We start from the raw sequence: 22,956 nt of genomic DNA, 5'->3' as shown, positions 1-22,956 counted from the left end.
TTTTTTTTTTTTTTTTTTAACTCTTCTTGTTGTGTTCTCGTTTGTCGCTGAACCGTATATATACATATTTTTGGAAATGTCAATGGGAAAAATGCATTGAGTATTTTGAAGTGGAACCAGGAAATGGCAGCCACTGCTATGCCCTATAGACGGGTTTCCGAGCGACGTCATCACAGAGCAGAATGCGCAATCTGCGCATGCCTGGGGGAAAGGCGCGTTCGAAAATACAGCCCTGAGCGGCAGTGAGCGCACTGGCCAATACAAACTAATAGGCGAGTGTGCTCCGGTGCGTAATTTCCAAACGCACCCATAGGCTTACCCCCTCCTCTGCGCGGTCATATCCTCTCAATGTTTACAAACATGAAACCCGTATAGGCTCTATGCACAGCAGCCATAGTATCACTTCCTTCCCAGGTGTTACCAATGATACTAATGAAGGCTCTGTTCCATTTAGTCTAGCACAGTGGTTTCCACGACCCCCATAACTCTGAGAGTGTACAAATGGAACCAAATGGACCCTTACGGGTCCATTTGGTTCCACTTGTACACTCTCAGAGTTACACACCTGTAAGGGGCCATTTGGAAGCCCATGAGGGTCCCTGGAGCCCAACTGTAGACCCACTGGTGTAACGGAGTGTTTCCAGTGAGCCAACATGCACAATATCAGCACCCTGACTCTGTTTGACCAGAATGGAACAGAGCCTTCATTAGTATCATTGGTAACACCTGTGAATGTCTTCATAATATGGCTGCTGTGCATAGAGCCTATTAGACACTCTCTGCATTAGGTCGTGACCAGGCTTTTCTCTCCTAGGAGATGAGTAAAGGCTGCTGGGAACGAGGCTAATATTGACTCAGGGCCCGCCTACACTCACTCCACCACAAGTTCACATGAAAAACTCTTGATTTGCATTACAAAGATTTATTAAAATAAATAAATCTGCCCATAAATCCTAAAATAATCATATTTGAACTGGGGAACCCCCCCCCCCCCCCCATCAAGACAAGCACTTGGAATTGTAGGAGTTGAGGCCTTACATTTAGTGTGACTCGGTTCCACAGATAAATATTGTGAAAATAGCCGATCTACAAGCTCACAACAAGCTTATAGATCGGCCGTTTTCACAATGTTTGCCTCTTTCTTACGTACTATAAATGTACACAGATACCCTGTATACACTTATACTGTATGTTGGTTTGTTTACTGTTGAGTGAGAAAACAATGTTGCACATTAAGTTAATCGTCTGGGGACCCCCCAACATTTATTTGGGAGCCTCTGCCATAACACACACACACACACACACACACACACACACACACACACACAGGCTGTGGACCGACCTTCAAAGATGTACTGGAACTTGTGCTGCTGCAGAGCGGCTCCCATCGCCTCCTCGATGGCCGAGATGTCCTTGTTCAGTTTGACCACCAGGGGGTCGTAGTCCATGCTCTCCACGTTGGCCACGATGGCGTAGTTCCCCTGCTTGGCCAGCGGGATCAGGTAGTGGAAGCAATGAACTCTGTGTTGGTTCACACAAGACAAGAGGACAACGGAACGTTAGACCAAAGGGTTACCCAGAGTTTTCAAGCCGCGACCCACCGACCCCCCAAAATAATTGAACCGGGGACCCCCACCCTGACAAGCACTTGGAATTGTAGGAGTTGAGGCATTACATTTAGTTTAGGGTGGGTGGACGGACGTCACAAACAGTGTTGCCAGATTCTGTGAGAGAAACAAGCAAGCAGGTCTAGGAAAACCAGCCCAAAAGAAGCAACTATGGGCCACATGAGCACTTGAACACATACATCAGCTATTTGAAAATAGCAGATCTACAAGCTCACAACGTGTCGCGATGCGACACGTTGTGAGCTTGTAGATCGGCTATTTTCAAATAAAATCTTGCGGGGAAATTATAACAAGCAGATCTGGCAACCCCGGTCACAAACGTAACATGAGGACCAGCAAGGCGCACCTTGCCTCCGATCCGCACCACACTTGGCACCAACACTGGTCAGGCCATCAGAATAGCCACACCAGGGGGGCAAGGGGGGCCCCCAGGGGCCCGCCATGGCTAACCGTCGCTCCGATCCGCACCAATCTTGGCACAAATGCTGGTCAGGGGGTCTGTCATCAGAATAGCCACAACCGGGGGCCCCATGTGGGCGTGGCTCCTGGGGATGCCTCATTTGCGCAACATAGGACTAGGTTTGAAGGTATAACGTGGCAGCCTGCGTGCAAAATGTTAGTATTTTGAAATTAGCAGATCTACAAGCTCACAACGCCTTGCACTGCGAAGCACTGTGTTTGTAGATCGATTTGCACAATGTTTGCCTCTTTCTTAGGTAATATTTGACAATTTGGCCAATGTTTGACCATTTATTATAGGATAGTTGTTGGTTTCTTTTGACGCAGTAATGGTTTTATTATTAGTTTATTTTATTAGTGAATTACAAAAAAAATCTATTCGAATATCTTATCATCATTCATATTAAACGTTGAAATACGAAACACGCTTCTTGATTGTTCGATTGATAGAAAAAGTAATCGATGGAATGAAAAATCACTGAGAAAATGAAACGATAGTCTCAGCTCTGCTATTATTAGTTGTTTGAATGTTACAGCCTAAAACTCTATTGACCAAACCAGTCACTTTGTTCTTCCACACATACTAATAGAACTCCTGCTCCCACCCACAATACCCCCTCAGGGTGTTGTGTACAGCTTATGCAATATTGTTTATGATTGGAGCAGAGATCCCCCCCCCCACACCTCCCCAGGCTGATGTCTGGCTATAACGCTATACAGTCCATTGCCTCTCCTCCCCATCCGGCAAATTTCCCCTGATAGTCCTGATAGTGGTACCCAGTTAAATGAAGCCATGAGGGAGGGGGAGAGAGAGAGAGAGAGAGAGAGAGAGAGAGAGAGAGAGAGAGAGGGAATGGAGGGAGAGATGGGATGAGGGTGGGGGGTGATGGGGGTTTTTAACCCATTAAGACCTGAGGCCTATTCTAAAAAAAATGTCTTCTAAATCCTAACAGTTTTTCAAAAAAACTTATGTTGCAGTATCAGTGGTTCTTATAAACCTTTTCATGTCAAGGCCTTCCCAAAATTAAATGTATCTGGCCGCTGATTTTGGCCGCTATTTTGTTCCAGGGACCCCCCAGAAGCAAAGATTCGATTTAAAAATGTTTGCTTAAAATAATATAAATATTCAAAGACTTGCACACATTTTCAAAACGTTTCAAAAATAGCAGATCTACAAGCTCGTAGCGCGGCACGAAGTGTCGCGCTACGAGCTTGTAGATCTGCTATTTTTGAATAGCCAACCAATGTGTTATATGTATATATATATATACATATATATATACATATATATATATACATATATATATATATGTATATATATATATATATAAATAGCTCAAATCTAAAATGACACAGACGCTTTCCCGGTTTTAAAGGGTTAAAAGAAGAGAGAGGGATGAAGGAGGAGAGTATAAAGACATCCGAGTGGAAGAAAGGTGGTCTCCAGATAGAGAAGAGGAAGGAGAAGAGAAAGCGGTTGTGACATTGGGGGGGGGGGACGGGGGGGGGAGAGGACTGTGAACTCAGTAACTCCACTCTATAGCTGTGTTGCTGCAGGCTGCTCTTTGAGGAGGGGGGAACACTCAGTTGGCCTGAGCAATAAAGAGCATGCCTTCAGTGTGGACGGTGTGAGAGACATTATCACACAGACACACAATCGTAAGTTTCACACACTTTCCTGGATCGGCAGAAGTTTGTGCGCTGCTGCTTGGTGTTCAAATATGTGTTCAAATATTCTGCTGTGCTACTGTGGAATGAATGTTTGGATCTGGCACTGGGACAACACAGCCAGAAATCAGTCTGGCACTGAATGAGTTAAAGGACGACTTCACCGCTTTTCAACCTATCTTCATATAATTGGTCCTCACTAATACTCATGATAAAATAGTACCATTTTTTTCTACAAGGAGGACTGTGGACAGTCCAGAAACCCGTCTACCAGTGACATCATCGTTAGGCATGATTTTTTTCCCCCAACAAGATTCCACATTTCTTATTTAGATTTTTATTAACACGAGAACAATGGCTTCTTTTATTGCTTTGCAACTTTCCAGGAATAGAAAGCCTGCAGTTTCTATTAGCTTGGATTCCCCAATGATGATGTCACTGGTAGACGGAACTCTGAACTGTCCACAGCCCTCCTCTGAGACACAAACCGAGTAGAAAAAAATGGTACCATTTTATCATGAGTATTACTGAGGAACAATTATATGAAGATAGGTTGAAAAGCGGTGAAGTCGTCCTTTAAGTACAGTACTTAGTTACTTTACACCACTTCCAAATTCTAACTTTTTGTGTGTTTTTTGCATAAATTAACGCCCTACTTGATCAAGCTACACAATATTATCTGTGGAACCGAGTCAAACTAAATGTAATGCCTCAACTCCTACAACTCCAAGTGCTTGTCGGGGTGAGGAAGGTCCCCAACTCAGACATGATTATTTTATGGGGGGTCGCGGCCCGAAAAGTTTTGTGAACCATTGCCCTACTTTGAGAACCAGTGGGTGTACTGCAGTGGTGTAAAGTAACATTTACTCAAGTACTGTACTTAAGTACAATTTTGAGGTACTTTTACTCTACTTATACGTTACTTTGCATATATAATTTTTTACATTATAAAACATACTTTAACCACTCTTAGCCCTATTTTATACATAAGCTATTTGAAAATAGCAGATCTACAAGCTCACAACGCGTCGCATCGCGACGCGTTGTGAGCTTGTGGATCTGCTATTTTCAAACATTTTAGTAATTTTACTTCTGGTACTGTAAGTACATTTTGATACAAACACTTTTGTACTTTTACTCAATAAGTCAATTTCGAATTCCCGACTTTTACTTGTAACAGAGTACTTCTACGGTAGTACCTGCAGTATTGATACTTTTACTAAAGTAAAACATTTGAGTACTTTTTTTCCACCACTGGGTGTAGTACTGTAGATGTTTTTTTTTGGGTCCAGCGTACCTGACCTCCAGGTGGAGGGCCAGAAGGCAGCGGTCAGCGATCTCCTGGAAGCCTCTGGAGAGGTCGTTGAGGGCACTGAGGATCTGCTCTCTGCTGGACTCCGTCTCACTGGACACCTGGCTGTCCTGGCCGGGAGACACACCTGCAAGGACAGACAGACACTTTTTAACACATTAACCGCCAAGACCGTAGTACTACGGTCCGTTAAATCCAACTGTTAAGCGCCGAAACCGTAGTCACTACGGTGCGGGTGTTTTTTCCTTTTTTTCAATTTTTTTTTTTTTCAAAAATTGTTTCCCGGGACCATTTTCAGTGTAACACCACCGGAAGTGACCCGGAATTTACCCGGAAGTAATTGTTTCCCGTCCGCCTCCATTCTATTCCCCACACTAATACTCCATTTTGACTCATGTAGTTTTTTCTCCTCGCATTTCCCATGTTAACATAATCGGTCAGAACTCATACATCACGGCTCCATTTGACTCGCGGTCTGGACTAAAAGACGAACGAACATGTGGAGCTTGTTTACAAACATTCCATCGCGGATTCTAAAGGATTTTAACGAGGGCTATGGCGACTTGAAAAAAAACAAAAAACAACAATATTAAGCTTGGCAGTGGTGAGTACATTATGAGATTAGCCCTTGGCGGTGGATGTGTTAACACTTTATTTGTGTCCAACGATATAGAAGAATAATCATCGCTGCAAGGGCAGAAACATGGGAACGTTCTCATTCTGCTGCTCTGCCACCGACATGTGGAATGGCCTGAAACCATGCATTAAAGGTTTCATGACATTCAGTTTTACAAGACATTAAAAAAGTCTTGGTCATGGTCCTTCAAACGTGTATAAAAAAGTTGTAACTGAGAATTCCACTTCAGTGAGCCATTGCAGGTGTTTTTCTCTCACATTTCTAAAGCCTTTTCAACTGCGATGAAAAAAAGAAATCTTTGCCTGCGGGTGTCGCTGTTGAGGGATTTTGCCGGTCAATCATCGCCTCTGCTCCCCCCCCGCCCCCCCAAAAGGAAAGGATAGGGGAGGGGAGGGGCAAGGAGGAGAGTGGGCGGGATTAATGGCCTGTGACTTCACTCTCCAAGGGGAAATCACAGATTACTTTTCAGCCTAATTATTCAGAAAACCCCAGACCACAGAAAATCCACTGAATGTTCAATGTTCAGTTTTTTTGGGTGTAATTGAGGTCATAAAACCCCCAAAAAACATAAAAAAATAAAAAAAGTGAAAATGAATGTCATAGAACCTTTAAAGGGATAGTTCACCCCCAAAATTACTTTTTTCCTATCGATTAGTCACCCCTCGGTGACTTGAATTCATGGATATTTCCAAAGCCAATAATTTGATGACTCCGGTAGGAGACACAAAAGAGTCTCCTTTGTGTCTCCTACCGGAACCGCTGCCTACTGTTTTATTTTTAGGGGGTGAACTATCCCTTTAAACGCAGTGTATCACTGGTTTCTTTCAAAACTGGCCTGAAAAATCATTTCCAATCCAATCCACTTTATTTATAGTATAGAGCACATTGAAAACAACAGCGTTGAACCTGTGTGCTGTGTACACCCAGTAAACAAATATAAAATACTAAGAGTAAAACAATAAACAGGGGGAAAACACAGAGGGTGCAACACATAGGTATTATTGCCTAACAGAAACATCAACTCTCAGTCTGAATCATCGAAAGCCAAGGAGTACAAGTGAGTTTTCAAACTGTCATTTTTAGATGTCTTTGGCGATTAAAAAAATAGCAGATATACAAGCTCATAGCGCGGCACCGAGTGCCGCGCTATGAGCTTGTAGATCTGCTATTTTTTTTTTTTTTTAATCATGAACATGTGAGCAAATCTTTGAATATATATATTTTTAAAGCTAACATTTGTAACTCAAATCTTTGCTTCATTGCGGTCCCTGGAACAACATATTTTGAGATGGGGGTCCGCGGCCAAATATATATCTAAAAATGCTTTCTAAATCCTAATAGTATGTCTGGTGCTCCAACTTTTCCACGTCGAGGACCCCCAAAATGATATATATTTGGCCGCGGACCCCCCATCTCAAAATATGTTGTTCCAGGGCCCCCTCCAAAAGCACATAATGTCTATGGCACAAAACATTTTCAGATGGGGGACATATCCATTTGGGGGTCTCCTTGACATGAAAATGAACCACTGGTTCATGCTGCCAAAGATAAGAGAGTTTATTCCTGCTCCCTCCTCCTTTGCACCGACCGTCGCCCGCGGCTCACATCTTGCCTCCAGGGAGGGCGGAGCGTCGGTGCATGCAGGAGAAGCACCGACGGTCTACAAATCCAGTCGGGCTTCTTCTGAGGCCGATAATAATGGTTGTGCCAGTGGGAAATTCTTCAAGACTCTTTGCCACGGATACTTCAGAAGTTGTAAATCCGAGAGGTTTACCACTGTGACTTTACACACCACGAAAGCTCTTCATGCTGAAATATATTCCATTCAGGAATGTAAGTGAGTGCTTTTTTTTTCTCGTTTTTTCACACACTTTCCTGGATCGGCAGAAGTTTGTGCGCTGCTGCTTGGTGTTCAAATATTCTGCTGTGCTACTGTGGAGTGGTCTACCTGCTTACCTAAAGTCCATTGGCTCATAAGTCACTTTTATTGCTCCTTAAAGAGCTGGTTCAGCAGCACTAGAAGCTGCTTCTAAATAGGGAACTATGTTGTGGTTCCTGAGATGTGATCGATTTTATTTTGGAAGATATATGTACCTTTGTTGGGTCCAACACACACACACACACACACACACACACACACATACAGGGGGAAGAAAACAGACATTAACACAAACAGAAATCATACAAAATCATGTATAATACATTCACTCAAACTCACACAGACACGCACACACACACACACACACACAACACACACACACACACACACACACACACACACACACACACACACACACACACACACACACACACACACACACACACACACACAAACACACACACACACACACACACACACACACCTAGCTCAACGTTAAACTGTGAAAACGTCTGTGCTCCTTTGGCGTGTTTCGACGTTTCTTCGAGTCACTTGTGCTGAGACAGCAAGACCATGCACGTGTGTGTGTGTGTGTGTGTGTGTGTGTGTGTGTGTGTGTGTGTGTGTGTGTGTGTGTGTGTGTGTGTGGGGTGAGAGCACGTGAGCACGAGAGCGTGATGACTGTGTATAAATCAGTGTAGATCGATGGCTATAAATTAGTGCGGAGAGCAAAGGGAGAGAAATTGGCCCTGTCACTCATATGTAGGTCTATTAGGTCAATGAGGCGGTGTGTGTTTGTGTGGTGTGTGTGTGTGTGGGGGGGGGGGGGGGGGGGGTACAGAGGTCCACGATCGATTGGACTGCAGTCAGGCCAAGTTCCCCAGTTACTCTTCCTTGCCCTTCTGAAGGGCAAGAACACACACACACACACACACACACACACACACACGGCAAATATAAACTGAGGCTGAACAATTTCCTTTCCACTCTGAACTATTACATCGGCACTAGGGACTTTTTTCCTTTTCTTTTTTGAGGGTGAAAAGAACTTCACAAAGCCTCCATGTTAATGTCTGGGAACAGCGTGTATCTGCTACAGAACAGAACACGGGGTCGGGTCCACGTTTAGTATTTCCATCCACACTACTGTACCGTCTGTGGGGGAAGTCAAGTGAAGACATTTTACAAGCATTCTAGCAGCGTTGCAAAGCGGCGCCAGTATCACCTATTACACCAGTGGTGTAAAGTAACTTAGTAAGTACTTTTACTCAAGTACTGTACTCAAGTACAATTTTGAGGTACTTTTACTTTACTGGAGTATTTCACACCGAACTTAGATTCGGACAATGCAATGGAGCGTTTTTTTTTTTTTTTTTTTTTTTGCGGAAATCCTCGAATGGCAACAAACCGCTCCGTTCACTTTGAAAAGCATGGGCGGAATCCGCCGCATGGGCACAATCAGGGACGTGCACAGATAGACTCTAGGTGGTGCTAAAGCACCTGCCCTTTGCCCTCTTGACCAGAAGTGCCCTTTTGAAAAAAAGAGAAAAAAAAGTTGTTGTTTTTCAGTTTACAGCAGGGGTATTCAACTGGGGGTCCTCAGAGTTACTACAGGGGGTCCGCCAAATCTTTATGTGATATGATTTTTCTTTTTACCATAACCACTCGAAGCCTAGCATCCCTTTTCTGAGGAGAACTTTAGCCAAAAATAGCCGATCTACAAGCCCACAACGCCTCGCAGCGCGAGGCGTTGTGAGGTATAGGTGTAAAGGGAAAAAAAGAGCAGACCAAGTAAACAAAAAAAAGTATAATTTACTTGAGCACCTGCCCCTCAAAATGTCTGTGCACGCCACTGGGCACAATGTAAGTTCGGTGTGACTGCACCCTAACAGTGGTTCTCAAGTCAAAAAGGTGTGTATACAGTACAGTATGTGTATGTGTACTCAGTCAGTCAGTAGTCCATTTTTCCATCCCTTGGCCCAACAGATCCGTGACAAAATGAAAATGGAAAAAAAAACCTACAAAAGCCCAATTTATATGTTGTCGTATGTCGGTGTTGCGTGCCGAAAAATAGCAGATCGCAGATCATGACGCGTCATGATCGTGTAGATCTGCTGTTTGGTGTTTTTTGCTTGTTGTTTTTGCTATAATGGATTTGCCGCTGTTTTGTTTTTGTTCGTGGATTTGCTGTTTTTTGTTTGTGGGTTTGCCGTTTTCTGCACGGCACAGGTATGGAAAAACCCTCTTTATCCTTGAGATTCTGGTATGCAGTATGTGTGTGTGTGAGTGTGTGTGTGTGTGTGTGTGTGTGTGTGTGTGTGTGGGGTCATGTGGGTATTCACATATTCATAATGGCACACACACACACACACACACACACACACACACACACACACACACACACACATGTCTGTCTTCCTATTAAAGGAGCGCTAAATTGGACGCTGATAAGCTGGGAGGCCATTGGCTTAGGTAAACACTGGAAGGCACGCGAAAGGTGTGCCAATCAACAAAGCAAATACACACACACACGCGCACACACACTCATGCATGCACACGCACACACACACTCCACGTCACGTCGTTGACATGGAGAGATGAAGACCGCAGATTGTTTTTCCTATTAAAACGGGTCTGCATGTGTGAGTGTGTGTGTGTGTGTGTGTGTGTGTGTGTGTGTGTGTGTGTGTGTGTGTGTGTGTGTGTGTGTGTGTGTGTGTGTGTGTGCAACAGCGAGTTTTCTATTTCTATTGCCCAAGGTGGTCTAATGACTTGTAAAAGGCACGTCGAGGTCAGTAAAATACAAGCCGTGTCAAGCTAGCAGCATTATTTGACAATATTCAAGTTATCCACTTACTTAAGCCCTAACTATTATGGTTGTAGCTGTCTCTATCCATCCATCCATCTATCTATCTATCTATCTATCTATCTATCTATCTATCTATCTATCTATCTATCTATCTATCTATCTATCTATCTATCTATGTATACATCAGCAGATATGCTGGTTAATTTTTGTTTTAATGTTTTTGGTTCTTTAGATTTGTTTTTTTCTCTTGACCACAATGTTAAGGATGTTACTTTGATTAGCATTCTGTTTTATAGAGAGATGATAGGTTTGGTGTTTACCTGAAATGCAAGCTACACTTTGAAGCACTACATATTCTCTTGAACTCTACCTATGGGACTTTAGTGATTTACTTTGATGTTTTGCCGGCTAGGATTAACGTTTTACTCCGATGCCTCTGATCTCACACTTGTAAGTTGTTCTGGATAAAAGCATCTGCTTGAACTTGTAACTGTAAATTGTTCCAAGTACCTCAAGTGCGCTAGGAAGGACCAACTTAAATACTTTGTCATCCTGTCTTACCGCTGCTGCTATTCTTTGATTATTCCCTTTTTTTTATGTGTTTGTTGTTTATTATTGCTGCTACAATGTCTGAGAAAACAGAATAAAAGAGTCACTACACTGTCTCTATACATGTGATGCTTATTGTAAGTCACTCTGGATAAAGAGTGTTTGCTAAACGCCTAAATTGTAACGTACGCAAGATATAAACATCAACATTTTGAATCGTGGTTAAAAACAAGCTCCACAGAGCAGCAACAGAAGTCACATTTTATTTGACTTAGACATAAAATGACCTACAGTAGGTCACACTCTTGACACAGGCCATTAGTACTACTGGGGCAGGAACAGCATGATCTTTTCAATACGAATAAAAGCCATTTTTACCAGAGGTGGCCAGTGCCATAAAGAGCTGATTTACAGTAGGCAAAAAAATATCATTTTCCTAAAAAAATGACCGCCAAGGTGACGACAGTCTAAATGAGCCATCAAAGGCTGGCACTCAAGTCCGGTCTTAAAAGAAAAGGAAAGAACATTGACAGTGATTTCTCTGGGGGGGAAGGGAGCCTAATGTTCAAATGATGCGATTGTATTTCATTTGTATTGTGTTGTTTCATATCTGTGGTTCATTTCCCCAGGCCCTCGTACACATTCATTAAGAGATACACAGAAGAAAAGCCAGCAGAACAACGGCCGTAATAATGTATACACACACACACACACACACACACACACACACACACACACACACACACACACACACACACACACACACACACACACACACACACACACACACACACACACACACACACACACACACACACACACACACACTCTCTCTCTCTACTGGACAGACCATACTCGCAACTAAACATCTGATTGACCTTCAACACCAGCAGGTAAATGTTCAGGACTATGAGAGAGAGAGAGAGAGAGAGAGAGAGAGAGAGAGAGAGAGAGAGAGAGACACAGACAGACAGAGAGACAGACAGACAGACAGACAGACAGCTCTTGTGCAGACAGATATGTATTATTTAATGAGCTAAACATTCACACTAGCTAGAGGGGGAGAGGACCTCTGTGTCCATTAGGTCAAGGTAAAGAAAACATCTCTCCATCCTTCTCCTCCTCTCTGCCTAGCGGGCACTTCAGACCAGCTGCAGTGAGGAGAGGGGGGGGGGGTCTTCAATGTTCTTCAGCCCAAGGACCCCTTAGCTGAGAGAGAGGTGAAGCAGGGACCCCCCACTATATATATATTGTATAAAATTGTGTTGAAGATTCAACTTTTTCATAGATTTCATAGATAGACTATCAATGTTGTGCAAATGTTTTTTCTTTGTTTCAGACAATTGACCACTTAAGACTCCGTACTTGGTCTGCTCTTTCCCCCCTCTACACCAAACCACTTTGCCGAAAATAGCCGATCTACCAGCAAGTTGTGAGCTTGTAGATCGGCTATTTTTTGGGCTAAAGTTCTCCTCAGAATAGGGCTGCTTGGGTTGTGGTTAAGTGGCTAATGTATAAAAGAAACAAACAAACAAACAAATCCTATCACACAAAGATTTAGAGACCCGCCCTGTAGTAACTCTGACGACCCCGTAGGGGTCCTGGACCCCCGTGTTAAAGACCCCTGTGTTGTGTTGTGTTTACAAATCACTGTACCTCCAGCTTAAAGATCAGCTGAGAGCTTCGATTACCTTTCCACGATATGTACGTCAAACAATATTACAATAACAGTACACTGCTGTCGGGACAAGCTCCGAGTGCCGCGCTATGAGCTTGTAGATCTGCTATTTTTTTTAAATTTCGTGAAAATGTGTGTAAATCTTCATCAAATCATATATTTTTAAAGCAAACATTTGTAACTCAAATCTTTCCTTCTGGGGGGTCCCTGGAACGAAATGTTTTGAGAGGGCTGTCGGCGGCCAAATACATAAGTTTGGGGGTCCTTGACATGAAAAAGTTTGAGCACCACTGATATAGAAACATACGTTTTTCAAAATACTGTTGGGATCTAGAAGACATTTGTAGAATCGGCTTCAGGCCTTAATGGGTTAAGAATAGTTTGTCTTGCTCTGTCTCTCTCTCTCTCTCTCTCTCTGTCTCTCTCTCTCTCTCTCTCTGTCTCTCTCTCTCTCTCTCTCTGTCTCTCTCTTATCCATAGATAAGGATTCAATAAGGGTGTGGGGGGGGGGGTGGTGATGTGACATAATTGTCATTAATTGTGCACAGCGCCACTAATGGGAAGCATAGGGCAGGTTTTTATCACGCTGGGGCAGCCCCCCGTACCCTTCATTATTTACTGTTTGCCAAGCTGAGGACGTGTGAGTGTGTGTGTGCGTGTGTGCTTGTGTGTGCGTGTGTGTGTGTGTGTGTGTGTGTGCATACAAGACAGTGCTAGGCAGCAGCAGGGGAAAAGCCCCCCTCCCATACCCGTCCATACCTCCAAATTGGATTTTATATTACAGAGGCAGTCAGGTATGAACAAGTCATTTTCCTCCCTCTCTCTCTGTCTCTCTCTCTCTGTTCTACTCTTTCTTTCTTTCTCTCTCTCTTCTTTCAAATCCCTCTCCTACTCTTTACATTTTTTAAATTTCAGTTTTGCTTAGTATTTCAGCCTTTTAAACTTAACCCTGACTAAAAGTATGAAGAAAATAATTAGATTTGTAAAAGGGCCTTATTTTCTGTGATGCAGTGAGCGGGATTTAAGGCATAGTGTGACCATGCAACCGGCAGAAATACAAATGTCCTCTCCGCACTAAACAAAACTTACACAACACAAACTTAAAGACTTGGCGTTGTGAGCTTGTAGATCTGCTACCATGCAGCATGCCTTCTACCTTAATTGACGTAAATGCGCACACACACACACACACACACACACACACACACACACACACACACACACACACACACACACACACTAAAGAAATGAACAGACTGAATGAGCGTCTTAATGATAGGCGTAGAGAGAGCTGAAGAGCTTCTTCAATGTGTTAACGAGAATGAAATGCACTGCGGTAATAATAATCAGTGAACAACATCTACGTAATTACTGCGTGTCAGGGAAATGGATTAATGCTCTCGCTCTCTCACACACACACACACACACACACACACACACACACACACACACACACACACACACACACACACACACACTCAGTGATTAAGTGATGACAGAGTGCAGTGTGTGTTAAGACGCTTTTTCAACTCCTGGCATAAGTGGAAAAGTGATGTGCACACATCAGTGTGTGTGTGTGTGTGTGTGTGTGTGTGTGTGTGTGTGTGTGTGTGTGTGTGTGTGTGTGTGTGTGTGTGTGTGTGTGTGTGTGTGTGTGTGTGTGTGTGTGTGTGTGTGTGTGTGTGTGTGTGTAACTCTTTGCCAGTAATGAGTATGTGCTGATACACTTATTTACTGGTATTAAATAAGCCAGGTGGCAAGAAGTAGCTGCATCACTGCACTGACCTCAACCACAAGGAAATGCAAAGTCCAGTGGTGTAAAGTAACTAAGTGCATTTACTCAAGTACTGTACTTACCTACTATTCTGAGGTATTTGTACTTTACTGGAGTATTTCCAATTTCCAATACTTTCACTTCGAGCATGTATATCTGCTATTTTTGAATAGCCAAAGAAATCTAAAGTGACACAGATGCGTTCCAGGTCTTAATGGGTTAAGTAACTTGCTGCTCAAGTCCTTACTAACACCAAGAAGAAAGTGGAGCATATCACTCAAGTTCTTAGATCTTCACACTGGCTATCTGTTTGTGTCAAATCATTGATTTCAAAATACTACAGTTGGTCTATAAAGCGTTGAATGGTTTAGAGGCCAAAAATAAATGTCTGGTCTTTGTGTGATATCATGAATCATCCAGAACTCTCTGGCTGTCTGGGACAGCTCTAGAATCATCGTTCAGTTATTATTATTATACACCACATGTCTGGAACAAACGGACAGAAAACTGCCGGCATTTTATAGCCCTCGATTATTTAACATCAAAGCTGAAGACTTTTCTGCCTGTCACTGAGGCTTGTGGTTCATTTCTTGTGCTGCACGGTGACTTTATTCTCATGGAAAGTTACGAGTCACGAATGTGTTTATTTTGCACTTCGGCTTAACATGCTTAAAGGGATATTTCACTTCCAGAAAAAAATTGTGGTGATTTTATCATCTACTCAAGCCTTTGTGAGCCCCCCAGACAGATTTTAAGTTGCTTGATTCAGTATTTAGATATTTGATTTTCATTTTATCAGACACGCCCCCTTCCTATACCCATTATAACTTCAAACTCCATTTTAACCATGTTAAATTCATCAAAAACACCCGTCCTTGGTTCTGGTGACTCACCCTGCCCTCCTAATGCGTGAGGGGGGCGTGTTTTTCCGAGATTCTTTTTCATTTATTTTATTTTATTTTTTTATTGTATTTCATTTTTTTCATTTTCCCCAAAAAATATTAAAAATAAATGAAAAAAGTAATTGAAAAAACACGCCCCCCCCCTCGCGTATTAGGGGGGCGGTAGGAGACGGGTGAACCAAGGACGGGTGTTTTTGATGAATCTAACATGTTAAAAATGGAGTTTGAAGTTACAATGGGTTTGTATAGGAAGGGGGCGTGTCTGATAAAATGAATATTTAATATCTAAATACTGAATCAAGCAACTTAAAAGCTGTATGGGGGGTTCACAAAAGCCTGAGTAGACGATCCAATCACCAAAAGTTTTTTTGAAAGTGAAATATCCCTTTAATGCTTTGTGTAAAGCACTGTGAATTGCCTTGCTGTTGATTTGCTGCAATACAAATGAACCATATAGACCGACAGACAGACAGACAGACAGACAGACAGACAGACAGACAGACAGACAGGCAGACAGACAGACAGACAGACAGACAGACAGACAGACAGACAGACAGACAGACAGACAGACATACAGACAGACAGACAGGAACTCACCGGAGGTGTGGTGGAGGTTGGAGAAGAAGATCTTGAGGCGAGCGGAGATCCACTCCATGCTCTCGTGGAGGTTGGCCAGGGCCTTGAGGTCGCTGACGTCGCGCAGGATCTCGTTCTGGGGGATCAGCTTGTCGCCCAGGTTGCCCGTCAGCACCTCGGACTCCTTGGCGAACGCCGCTCTGCCAGGGGGCGGGCGAGGAGAGGAGAGAGAGAGAGAGAGAGAGAGAGAGAGAGAGAGAGAGAGAGAGAGAGAGAGAGAGAGAGAGAGAGAGAGAGAGAGAGAGAGAGAGAGAGAGAGAGAGAGAGAGAGAGAGAGAGAGAGAGAGAGAGCTAGTAAGTCATAGGACATAGTGAAGAGGATGTGTGTTTTTTAGATACACACACATGTTGAAGAGTAATACAAAAGGTCACAAAAAGGTCAGGATGAGGTCAGATCCCTGATGCACACACACACGCACACACACACACACACACACCTCTCCTCAAGTGCCCTCTCTCCCCTCAGCATTCACACAATGTACAATATATAATGTGTACACACACACACACACACACACACACACACACACACACACACACACACACACAGACAACGGGTGAGGCGACGGGCAGCTTATTAATGCTGCTTTTTTTGTTGTTGTATCAAAGCACCGGTGTTGCCAGTTGCACCAGAAGCTAACCCCCCTTTCTGGGCTGATGAAAGCAAAACCACTGCTCTCAAACCACAATGCTTTATATGAGAGAGAGAGAGAGAGAGAGAGAGAGAGAGAGAGAGAGAAATATTTTTTCACAATTTAAAATAAATAAATAGCAGATCTACAAGCTTGTAGCGCGGCACTCGGTGCCGCGCTACGAGCTTGTAGATCTGCTATTTATGAATAGCCCCAAAGTATAAAATTATGTTTAGAGAGAGAGAGAGAGAGAGAGAGAGAGAGAGAGAGAGAGAGAGAGAGGATGCAGAGAGATGGAGAAACAGAGCGATAGAGATAATCAAATAAAAGGCAGGGAGGTGATGAAAGTGAGGGGGAGAGAGAGAGAGAGACAGAGATGGAGGGAGGTATAGAGGTAGAGAGCAGATTGACTTCCCGTGGCCACCATAACCAATCTATTTATTTACTTTTTACAATTCCGCTCCAACGAGCTGTGCCGTTCCCCAAAGACCAAACCACATTCAAAGGCAATTTCGATAAGAATGACCATACATCCCCCCCTTCCTCCTCCCCCCTCCACTTCTCCTTTCCTTCAATTTTCCCCTCTTTCATCTGTTGTTTCCTTTGCCTTTCTCCCCTGGCCGATAGACGCCGTTTAAAAGAGCAATCATGAGCCTCTTTTATGACGGTATAGTGGAGAGGGCTCAACACCCTGCCTGAGACCCCCATACTAACATACTATTTATTTACACCCTGCCTGAGACCCCCATACTAACATACTATTTATTTACACCCTGCCTGAGACCCCCATACTAACATACTATTTATTTACACCCTGCCTGAGACCCCCATACTAACATACTATTTATTTACACCCTGCCTGAGACCCCCATACTAACATACTATTTATTTACTATGCATGGATTAACCCAGTGATTCTCAAACTTTTTCATGTCAAGGACCCCCAAATTGACACTTATTAGCCCGCGGACCCCCATTTGAAAAGATAAGCTTGGGACCCCAATAAGAGAAGATTTATACGGCTCTCTAGCAGTGATTCTCAACCATTTTAATTACAAGGACCCCCAGTTTGACCTGCATTAGGGCTACAGACCCCCATTTAATGGCATTTATGTCTCTGGGACCCCAATTAACATTGTAAAACCAATGTTAATTTAACTCAGAGAGTGTAAAAATGGAACCAAATGGACCCGTTAGGGTCCATTTGGTTCCATTTGTACACTCTCTGAGTTACAGACCCATAAGGGTCCATTTGGTTCCTGTCCATCATTTAGCTGGGGACCCCCTGGAACCCCCTCAAGTACCCCTGGGGGTCCCCGGACCCCACTTTGAGAACCAATGCTTAACCCATTAAGACCGGGAACGCATCTGTGTCATTTTAGATTTGAGCATTGGCCATTATTTTGTAGTTTGGCTATTCAAATTTTTTTTTTTAAATCGTGAAAATGTGTCCAAATCTTTCTATATATATATATATTTTTTTTAAAGCGGAACATTTTTAACTAAAAAAATGTTAACTCGTATCTCAGGTCTTAATGGGTCAATGTCCCTAAGGGGACAATCAAGACAATTATTATTGTGTGTGTGTGTGTGCGTGCGTGCGTGCGTGTGTGTGTGTACCTGGTGATGTCCTCCTCGTCCTCTCTCTTCTGTCGGGTCAGTCGGGGCTGGGTCATGTTGACCCAGTTGGGGAGAGACTGCAGAAGACGACTGATATCCTCATCCTTGGACCAGGAGGCACTGATGGTCAACTTCTCCTCGCACTGGACCACACCCCTGGACACACACACACACACACTTAATAATGTATTTATGTCCACATAAGATATACAATACAGAAGGACACATATTTACAAGGTGCTATACAAATTTACAGTCAGCAAATCAGCGGTACTAACAGCGTCTTTGCCATATTTGGCGGTACCAAAGCCGTTTAATAGCTGCTTTTTATTGGCATCCCAAGTTATTGGAAGACTTTAACTACCATCCTGTACATGTCCTAGACTGGAAAACATAAACACAAGTACATTGCACCTATAACCTATAGCTCTGTGATGGTCTGGAGGAGCGGCTGGTATTTAATGACTTATTTCGGTAATAAAAAGCTTCATCTAAGCTCGAGTCAAAGGTGCAGGCCACTTCAAGAATGGAAACTGATTTGGAGCCTTCATTGACAACAACAACAGCTGGTGTATTTACATAGAGATGTGCAAAGATTTACAGATTATCAGCATGCATGCGGGCGCAAACTCGCGCGCACAATCTCATGACTGAAATACTTTGGAATGGAAATGATGATGTTCTTAGGTATTATCGTGCTTCTGTCTGTTCAACTTACATCCAACCAGTTGAAAGAAATTGCAGAGGAACATTTTATGGTTTTATGGAAGGTTCTTCTGAACGTGCATCCTATCACTAGTTCGACCGCTTCAAATACTATTTCATTTTAAGAAAACCGAAAAAAGCCTGATCTACAAGCTCTCAATGCGTCGTAGTGGGACTTTGATGAAACTGTAAAGGTCATTACACACCGGCGATTATGCGAATATACGCAAAATTCGGACTCGTCCTGAATAATTAAAAGACACTTGTTCGCTTTTTTGCTTTTTCGCTCCATGAAAGCTTGCATTGACTTTATAAGGTTTCTAAAAAATATATATTATTCGCATGAAAAAAATCGCCTCCGGTGTGTAAGGAGCTTAACTATTGCAGTTACTTTTTTAAAGTAACTTCCCCAACAGCGGTTTAGACAGATGCCAAAGCTTGATGTTTCCCTGGTATCCTCGTTTCTCTGGGCCACTTTTCTCTTTGCTCTGAACTTAAGTGACTTTATTTTTTACCTTGTTTGTTATAGGGCTGCATGCTTTACTCTGATCCGGCACTTGTTAACCCATTCAATCCGGGGACGCATCTGTGTCATTTCAGATATATTTGGCTATTCAAAAATAGCAGATCTTGCAAATTTGTGCAAATCTTTCAATATGTATATTTTTTTAAAGCATTTTTTTTACTCAAATCTTTGCTTCTGGGGGATTCTACAAATATCTTCTGAATCCTAACCTTATGTTGCTACAATATCAGTGGTTCTCAAACTTTTTTCATGTCAAGGACCACCCAAAATTATATGTATTTAACCACGGACCCCCCCATCTCAAAATATTTTGTTCCAGGGACCCCCAGAAGCAAAGATTTGAGTTAAAAATGTGAATACATATTCAAAGATTTGCACGCATTTTCACGATTTTCAAAAATAGCAGATCTACAAGCTCATAGTGCGGCACTCGGTGCCGCACTATGAGCTTGTATATCTGCTATTTTTGAATAGCCAAAGAAATCTTACAAAATGCCACGGATGCGTTCCCGGATTGAATGGGTTATGTCTCTCTCTGGATATAATAGCGTCTGCTAAACGCCTCGACTGTAATTGTAAATGGAGACAAAGCTGTTTTTTTTGCTGCATAACGAGCCGTATCTCATTGTAAGTCTCCCGTCTCTAGACATGCTCACAAACACAAGCTTGGCAGACAGCTAGAACGTAAACAGTCTTTCTCAACAAAGGTTCCAGAGACAGATGTAAAATTGTCGATATTCAACGGCGTGAAAAATACTGCCGGGGCAAATCCTGTTACACGGCTTATTGTTCCCCCCTGTTGCCACTGAATGTGTTGACGCAGGGGCATCATAAAAAGAAAGCGGGCGGCTAAACTAAAGCTAAACGGTGTCGCAGGAAAATGTACCCAAAACATCCAATGCAACGACTTGTGAGATTGTAGACTGTTTTATTGATTATTTTAACCCATTAAAACCGGGAAAGGATCTGTCATTTTAGATTTATGGTAGGATATAAATATATATACACACAGAGACACACACACACACACACACACGTCTTTTTCAAAAAACTCTTAGGATTTAGAACAAAAAATAGCAGATATACAAGAAAAATACATGTTTTTCCCAAAATACAAATCATATACATATATATATAAAACTTTTAGACGTTGATATTTTTTTTGGTTTATTTTCTCACTTGAATTGACCTTTGACATGGTTATTTATGAGATGATGATTGAATGTCATGGAGCCCGGGCTCTTGGAACGGTGTGAAAATTGGTGTTATGATGTAGAGAAGTGCTGCATCAGAGAGGCTTTATATGGCTTCAGTCTGCTCCTCCACATATCCACAGATAAATATTGTGAAAATGATTAAACTACAAGCTCACAACCAATGGTGTAAAGTAACTAAGTACATGTACTCAAGTACTGTACTTAAGTACAATGTTGAGGTACTTTTACTTCACTGGAGTATTTCCAATTGTCTATACTTTTACTTACATCTCAGAGGCAAATATTGTATTTTTTACTCCAGTACAATTATTTTAAAACATTAGTTACTAGTTACTTTGCAGATATAAATCATTACATTATAAAATATACATTAACCACTTTAGCACTATTTCATACGTAGGCTATTTGAAAATTGCAGATCTACAAGCTCACAACGCGTCGCATCGCGACGCGTTGTGAGCTTGTAGATCTGCAATTTTCAAATATTTTAGTACTTTTACTTTTGGTACTTTAAGTACATTTTGATGCCAATACTTTTGTAGTTTTACTCAAGTGTGACTCGCGCTATGAGCTTGTAGATCTGCAATTTTTTTTAAATCTTGAAAATTTGAGCAAACCTTTTGAATATATATTTTTTTAAAGCAAAGTAACTCAAACTTTTGCTTCTGGGGGGTCCCTGGAACAATATTTTGAGATGGGGGTCCGCGGCCAAATACATGTAATTTTGGGGGTCCTTGACATGAAAGAGTTTGGGAACCACTGGTCTAGGGGGGGTCCGGTGGACTGAACAGGAGGAGCGGTCTTCGGGTAGGGGTCCAGGTCTTACCTGTAGGCAGCGTTGCAGATGTCCTTGTACTCCTTCAGCTTGTCACAGACCATCTCCAGGAACTGGTTGGAGTAAGCACTGAGGTCCTGCATCAGATTCATCAGGTCCTGGATGGACTTCTCCACCACCACGGTGCTCTGGAGGGGGGGGGGGGGGGGGGGGAGAGTCAAGTCATCTTTATTTATATAGCATAGTGTCCTATAAGACATTGGTTCTCAAAGTGGGGTCCGGTGACCCCCAGGGGTACTTGAGGGAGTTCCAGGGGGTACCCAGCAAAATGTGTTAATATAGCATCACAATAATTATGGCCTTTTATACTTTGGCTATTCAAAAATAGCAGATCTACAAGCTCATAGCGAGGCACCGAGTGCCGCGCTATGAGCTTGTAGATCTGCTATTTTTTGAAAAATCTTGAAAATTTGTGCAAATCTTTGAATATTATATTTTTTTAAAGAGAACATTTGTAACTCAAATCTTTGCTTCTGGGGGTCCCTGGAACAACATATTTTTAGATGGGGGTTTGCGGGCAAATACATATCATTTTGGGGGTCCTTGACATGAAAAAGTTTGAGAACCACTGCTATAAGAAAGCTCTTATCTATATTCTAACTTTTTGTGTTTTTTCGTAAATGAGCGCTCCTACTTGATCACACTACAGTGTCACACAAAAGCATAAACAATAGCAGATCCAGGGCTGGGATGGCGGGCGTACAAATATCATTGTTCCAGTCGTTAAGACGGGACCCTCGGCCATCGCCCGGACACCCTTTGTTTACATCCGGTTTCCTCGTGGTGGCTTCTGCAGCTCTAAAACGATCGGCGTAAACCAGGGGTCTTCAACCTTTTCAGGCCAAGGACCCCCTAGCTGAGACCGAGATGAAGCAGGGACCCCCTACTCTATATCGTATAAAATTGTGTTTCAGAATTCAACTTTTTTTTTGTTTACTTGGTCTGCTCTTTTTTTCCCTCTAAACCTATACCTCTTTGCGCTGCGAGGCGTTGTGAGCTTGTAGATCTGCTATTTTTGGCTAAAGTTTTCCTCAGAAAAAGGATGCTAGAGTTCAAGTGGTTATGGTAAAAAAAATAATCATATCACACAAAGATTTGGCGGACCCCCTGTAGTAACTCTGAGGACCCCCTTGGGGTCCCGGACCCCCTGTTGAAGACCCCTGGCGTAAACGGTAAGAAAAGCTGGCACTGGATGGTTTTAAAAAACCTCTGGCACTCGATGTGTTAATACAATATAACTTATACTATTGGGGTGGTTGTATTTTGTCTCCCTGCTCTGCTATTGAGACGTTTAGATCGTGTCAAAGGTCATGTCTCACCTAGACAGTTTTCTGAAAAACGTATGTTTCTATATCAGTGGTGCTCAAACTTTTTCATGTCAAGGATCAAAAATATGTTGTTCCAGGGACCCCCCAGAAGCAAAGATTTGAGTTAAAAATGTTCGCTTTAAAAATATATATATTCAAAGATTTGCACACATTTTCACGATT

The 22,956-nt window shown here is 42.7% G+C and overlaps 1 protein-coding gene across 1 annotated transcript in view; it reads right to left on the bottom strand.

Moving 5' to 3' along the window:
* The window catches only part of exoc4 (exocyst complex component 4), a 235,221-nt gene that overhangs the window by 27,422 nt on the left and 184,843 nt on the right, over positions 1 to 22,956 (bottom strand). The window contains exons 14-18 of the mRNA XM_084049609.1: positions 21,458 to 21,594; positions 18,184 to 18,339; positions 15,893 to 16,071; positions 5,053 to 5,194; positions 1,343 to 1,521 (exon numbers count right to left, since the gene is read on the bottom strand). Of these exons, the coding sequence (XP_083905735.1) occupies positions 1,343 to 1,521; positions 5,053 to 5,194; positions 15,893 to 16,071; positions 18,184 to 18,339; positions 21,458 to 21,594 (793 nt within the window). The remainder of the gene's footprint in view (positions 1 to 1,342; positions 1,522 to 5,052; positions 5,195 to 15,892; positions 16,072 to 18,183; positions 18,340 to 21,457; positions 21,595 to 22,956) is intronic.

This window comes from Gymnoscopelus microlampas (genome assembly GCF_963454915.1).
Source record: "Gymnoscopelus microlampas genome assembly, chromosome: 23".
NCBI classification, from domain to species: domain Eukaryota; kingdom Metazoa; phylum Chordata; class Actinopteri; order Myctophiformes; family Myctophidae; genus Gymnoscopelus; species Gymnoscopelus microlampas.
Note: the sequence above shows the minus strand (reverse complement) of the source record. Positions and strands in the feature narration are given on the sequence as shown.